Below are 5,527 nucleotides of genomic sequence, written 5' to 3'. Positions count from 1 at the left end.
CACCACAGCTGACTCTTCCTCTTCTTTTGTGTATCTTTACATGCCTGTGTACGTGCCCATGCTCCTGTGTGTGGCTTCCTGGTGAATAAAGTCTTTTGCCTGACTTTCTCCTCTTTGTTTTGAAGCAGGGTCTCTCACTGAACCTGGAGCTCACTGATTCTGCTAGACTGGCTGGCCAGGGAACTCTAAGGATCTGCCTGTCTCCGTTGCTGCAGAAAAGGACATGGGCCACCATGCTTCCCCCTCTCTTCTGAGTACGTTGGACATCTGAGTACAGCTTCTCATACCTGTAGGGCAAGAACTAAGCTGTCAGTCTAGCTCCAGCTCTGGGGTTGTTAAAGACTGTGTTCCTGACAAAGGCACTTTGGAAAAATTCTGTTTCCTTGTCCCCTTCAACTGTTTGAAGGCAGTGATACACCTTTTACCTTTGATTCCTGTACGTGGTTCTTAGTTTCCTCCTACTCATACACAGAAGCCGGCACACTGTGGACATGATTGTCTGCCATTTTCTTCTGCTATGAAGCACACCCTGTAGGTGTTTCCATATAGTCCTGGCTCACACACTTTCCCTGTCATCTGGTACCACAGCGGGGCTGTGCCTTAGTTGATTGAACTGTTCTGTTCTGCAGGTGCAGAGTCCGTTGTCTCCAAACTTTGCTTGCTGCAGACAGTTCTACTGTGAATCAGCACACACACATTTGTTTGTTTGTTGATAAAAGGATCTTGGGGGCAAAACTTTAGATGCTAAAACAACAGCAACAGAGTGAGATGTTGGTAATCTTGTAGATTCTCCTTATCAGCTTTCTCCTGCATGCCCAGTTTTGAGGTGGAACAATTCCCATAAAGTTGCCCTAAGAGAGACAGGAAAGTCTCAGATACTGAAAAACCCATCAGATAGAGAAACCCAGTGTCTTTGTCCTGGCCGTGGAGGTCTTTTAGGCATGCTGTAGGTTAGATATATGGAGCCCATGCCCGCATGTCTGAGTAAATGGCCCACATCCTCTACAGTTCTAGAAGCAACACAGAAGGGTCAAATGCCAAAGGTTTATTGAGCGTCCTTGTGGGGCTCTGGGACTGTTGAGCTGGAGCTGAGGCTGGACTCTTGACACAGGGTTGTAGGTTCCACTGAGGCTGAAGGAGGAGGCGTCAGGCAGACCTTGTCCCCAGTGGCTTAGTGTTTGATGTATCTTTGGCAGTTGTATCTAGCTGTCTTCCAGTGGTATAGAAGAAGTTGAAAGGCTGGAGTGAGAAGCCTACAAAGCTCCTAGCTGCTGCCATCCTGGGGACAGTTTCAGAATGGGGCTCATGAGAGAATCCCACTGTCACCCAGGCCACCAAGTCCTGAGGGAGAGAAAAAGGCTTTTGTGGGCAAGGAGGTACTGTGGACCCTGGAAGGACTGGGTCATTTTTTTAAAATTTATTTTTATTATACCAGCCTGATCACAGTTTCCCTTCCATCTCTCCCTCCCTCCCCCCAGTCCTTCCCTCCAGCCTCCCCTCTTTCCCCATCCATCCACTCTCTCTTCCTTTCTATTCAGAAAAGGGCAGGCCTCCCATGTATATCAGCTAGCCATGGCATATCAAGTTTCAGTAAGACTGGCATCTCCTCTCCTACTGAAGCTGAACGAGGCAACCCAGTAGGAGGAAAAGGGTCCCCAAAGCAGGTAACAGAGTTAGAGACAACCTCCACCTCCACTGTTAGGAGCCCCACAAAAAGACACAGCTGTCTCATGTGTGCAGAGGGTGTACATCAGCCCCATGCAAGCTCTCTGATTGGCTGTTTGATTTGTCAGCCTCTATGATTCCAGTTTAGTTGAGTCTATGTTTTTTTTTTTTTTTTTTTTTTTGTAGTAGGACGTGGTCATTTTAAAATGTGTCTACAAACTTCCTTCAGATAGCCTCAGCCCCATTGAAAAGAGGCTGGCTCTCTACATGGGAAGTAGAAAGTAGAAAAAGACAAGATCTCCTGAGTAAATTGGGAGCATGGGGACCTTGGGGGAGGATTGAAGGGGGGGGAGGGGAGATGCAGGGAAGAGAGCAGAGAAAAATGTAGAGCTCAATAAATATCAATAAAAAAACAAACAAAAAAATAAATTTGGGACTGAGATTGGCTCATAAAAAAAAGAAAAGAGGCTGGCTCTTCTTTCATAACCGCTGAGCTTGCCCTCTGCCTGCAAGCCACATTCCTAGGACTGGCAACAGGTCCAGTTAGAGGGTAGTAACAAGGCCAGAGGAGGAGGGGAAGGACTAGTCCAGTACCTGGTCTTCAATACGCTCATCATTCTGAAGGAAATCCTCAAAGACCACGGGGGGATCCCAAGGGTGGTTCTGATTGTAGATGCTGGTGCTGCACCGTTCAGACTCCCAATATTTGGTCACCGCCAGGGAGTACCTGAAGATTGAGAAGTCGGGTGGCTCTGAGCACTGGGGCTGCCTCTGAGACTCAACTAGGGCTCAGGACACCCTCAGAGCTTCAGACACGGAAGTTAGTGCTTCCTCACAATGTGCGGTCATCTCCCGGGACTTTGCAAGAGTGCCCAAAGCCACCTGAGGGTCAAGATCCCCATGAGCACCTCCCCTCCCACCCCAAGTTCGTGAGGACACACACCCAGACCCACATGTGGCTTAGAGCCTGGAGAACGGAAGCACAGAGAAACATTCACCATCAGGGAGGAGCCTCCCCCCTTCCCTGGACTCCTTACCTGGCCCAGGTGAAAGCTAAGTCCTCCTGGGATTCAGGGCTCAGCTTCTGCTGAGATGTGGAGTAGATCCGTAGGCGGTAGCCGCGCCTGCGTCCCAAGACATCCTTTTTGGGGCTGCTAAAGAGCAGGAATGGAGGCAGAGTCTGTCCAAAGGGGAAGGTGGCCTGGCGCTCCTGGGAGTACTGCGTCTTCAATGATGTGCCTTGGACCAGGTGGTGTCGGCTGGTGGTGTTTTTCTGCTTGGTCTGCTGTGTGTGGAAGCTGTTGTTGGTTCCTGAAACCAAGATGGGAGGAGGAGGTTGAGAACCATCTTAGCTTGGACACTTCCTCCCTCCTCCCTGGATCTCCAACATAGACCACATCCGCAGCCAGCTGCCAGCAAGAAGTGGTTCTGGAGCAGCAGCTGGGCTAGCAGAGTGAGCAGCGAAACTAAGCGAACCCCAAAGCAGAGGAGCTGAAGGACAGCTCAGGGCTCAGCCCTGGCAGCTGTGGCGAGACTTTCAGTGTGCCTCAGGCTGTTTTCAGGCGAGCTGTGATACAGCCCCTGGAGAAGGGATAGCCTGTGTTAATGAAGGCCTGAGAACTGGCAATGTATATATTCTGGGCCATAAGGGCAAGTGGAATTCATGGATTACGGATACCCATCCGATCCTGGTGACCTTGTTCTGTTGTTGGTTTTGATGTCAAGCATCACAGGCATGACACTCCTCTGTGGTGACATTATATACCCAGGAAACATACAAAGTGCCCCCTGATGGCACTACAGACCATCTTAGAGGGCTAAGCAATAGCATTCCATTCCTCTCTCCCATTGCACTTCTTCCTCCCCTCTGCTCTGCACCTCTGAATTCAGACACAAGGCATATGCACACCTAATATTCTGGATAACACTAGGGCACCATTCACAGCCACTATTTCTCAAATATGCATAATATTTCATCATGGGAAGCAACTGAGTGACAGGGAGGGTCTGATTTCAAGTCTTACCTGCCACATCCAGGTCAACACGGTAGTGCACAAGGTGGGTGTGACTGTTGACAAGGTGGTGAGTTAGCAGATGAGCTTTGCCCAACCCCTCAGGGGTGTATATGGTGGTGTGGGTATAGCCTGTGGCATGCATCTTGGCTAAGATCATGCCGTTAGTATAGAAGATGAAGTCCCAGATGTAATCAAAATTGTAGATGGCTGAGGTTGCCCGTAGCACCAGCTTGTGTCCCATCATATCCGAAAAGAAGTTGATTTTGCCTGGAAAGTCAGAGTTAAAGACGGGCCCCACAGGCATCCCTGTGGGGATCTCAAAGATGCAGAGGGCTCGTGGATAACGGACAGGTCCATCACTGTCATAGTAGTGGATGGCATCTAGGAAGGTGGCTGTCTCTGGGCAGTTGATGCCAGGGACTAATTCATGAGTCACACTGCCCATGCTCCAGCCTAGATCCATGGTCTTGTTCAGATCTCCTGCAGGTGTGCTTTCTCTATGCACAGCCATAGCTGTCTGCACGCTGACCTCATAGGCTATAGGCTCATTCCTGAAGCGCACATTCAGTAGCTGCAGCCCAGACGAGGGTCGAAGCTGGAAAGAGAAGCTCCAGCCTTTGTAGGTGACAGTGTTGCCCTCTAGGCTATAGCTGGGACCATCGCCTTCTCCCACATGGGGGCCAGACTTGCTGAGGGGCAGTGGGAATTCCCCACTAGGCGTGTTAAAGATCTGTGGCTGCTCTATGTTCTCAGGCAATGGGTCCTTGAGAACCACTGTGTCTACTTCTCCATCTGCATATTTCTGAGCCAGTTCTTCTGGGCTGCTATAGAGCTTGTCATTATACCAGACCTGTGCCACTCTCCAATCCTGGACATCTGTGCTCCCGTGATCCACGAGGATCTCCAACCCCGTCGGCTGCAGTTGGTTTTTCACAATGCGCTGCAAGAGAAACCAGGTGGCCCGATGTCTAGACTCCACACTGTGGGGGGCCACATGGGTGAAGGTCAGGCACTGCCCATTGCAGTCCTCTAGTGAGAAGCCGGTGGTGTCCAGGAAAAACTTTTCTAAGGGTGTGGTGGCATTCTTGATTTTGCGGTAGAGAAGGCTTTCCTCTACTTTGGACATGGGTCTAGATGCCCAGGCTCTATGTTTTGCTGGCCTAGGGGACAGCTCTCTCAAGTAGATGGGCTGTGGCAGGGGCCCCACAGCAAACTCGGTGACATTGGGGTGCTCTTGGGCACTGAAGAAAATGACGACACGGGCTTCCCGCACTGGAAGTTTTGTTCCTTCATCCAGAAACTCTAGGACATCCTTCTTCTTGGGCAGCAGCGCTTCAATGAGGAACACAGAGTTCTTGTCTAAGGCCTGTGTGCCTGATGGCTGCAGCTCCAGCTCCGGCCTGCGCATCAGGAAGCCGTGCACAGCTTCTATCTCCTGGGCGCTCAGGTCTGCAAACACCTGGGCCTTGTCATTCAGCATCCAGATAGGGTGCTCTGCCATGGCCATCTCTAGAACCAAGATGACAGCCATGCAGCCCAGTGGCAAGCTCCTTTGTGCCAGCCCCATGGCTCAGGAACTCAGCAGAAGAGAGGAGAGAACGTGGGTATTTCTCCCTCTATGCCAGCACTCAGAGCTCACTGTCTCTAAGCCCCACCCTCCCTTACCCAGCTGAAGCCGGCGTTGGGGTCTCTGGGTCCTGGCTCACAGTTCGCGGTGCTGTTCAGGCCCCTGTGTGCATCCGCGATTTCCTTCATCGTCTGAAAATCTCTTATATTCTTTCTTATCTGGACATCTCCCATTGTTTCTCCCCTCCCCACTTTTTATGATGTTATAACAGTGGGGAACA

General features: G+C 50.8%; 1 protein-coding gene across 1 annotated transcript; it reads right to left on the bottom strand.

Moving 5' to 3' along the window:
- Positions 1-1,146: 1,146 nt before the first annotated feature.
- On the bottom strand, positions 1,147-5,247 carry LOC130883095 (amiloride-sensitive amine oxidase [copper-containing]-like). Its single transcript, XM_057783302.1, has 4 exons — positions 3,690-5,247; positions 2,703-2,976; positions 2,260-2,392; positions 1,147-1,341 (listed from the first exon to the last, which is right to left on the bottom strand). The coding sequence occupies exons 1-4, from the start codon at positions 5,245-5,247 to the stop codon at positions 1,147-1,149; spliced, it is 2,160 nt and encodes a 719-aa protein (XP_057639285.1).
- Positions 5,248-5,527: the final 280 nt, after the last annotated feature.

The sequence above is a fragment of the Chionomys nivalis genome, chromosome 1, assembly GCF_950005125.1.
Source record: "Chionomys nivalis chromosome 1, mChiNiv1.1, whole genome shotgun sequence".
Classification (NCBI taxonomy): Eukaryota; Metazoa; Chordata; class Mammalia; order Rodentia; family Cricetidae; genus Chionomys; species Chionomys nivalis.
Note: the sequence above shows the minus strand (reverse complement) of the source record. Positions and strands in the feature narration are given on the sequence as shown.

Bases quoted from the DNA above. Each gene is read 5' to 3' on its own strand.
- LOC130883095 (XM_057783302.1), bottom strand. From the start codon at position 5,247: ATGGGGCTGGCACAAAGGAGCTTGCCACTGGGCTGCATGGCTGTCATC. The intron at 2,977-3,689 runs GTAAGACTTGAA...TCTTGGTTTCAG, and splicing joins TGTTGACCTGGATGTGGCAG to GAACCAACAACAGCTTCCAC. The intron at 2,393-2,702 runs GTAAGGAGTCCA...CTCAATCTTCAG, and splicing joins TTAGCTTTCACCTGGGCCAG to GTACTCCCTGGCGGTGACCA.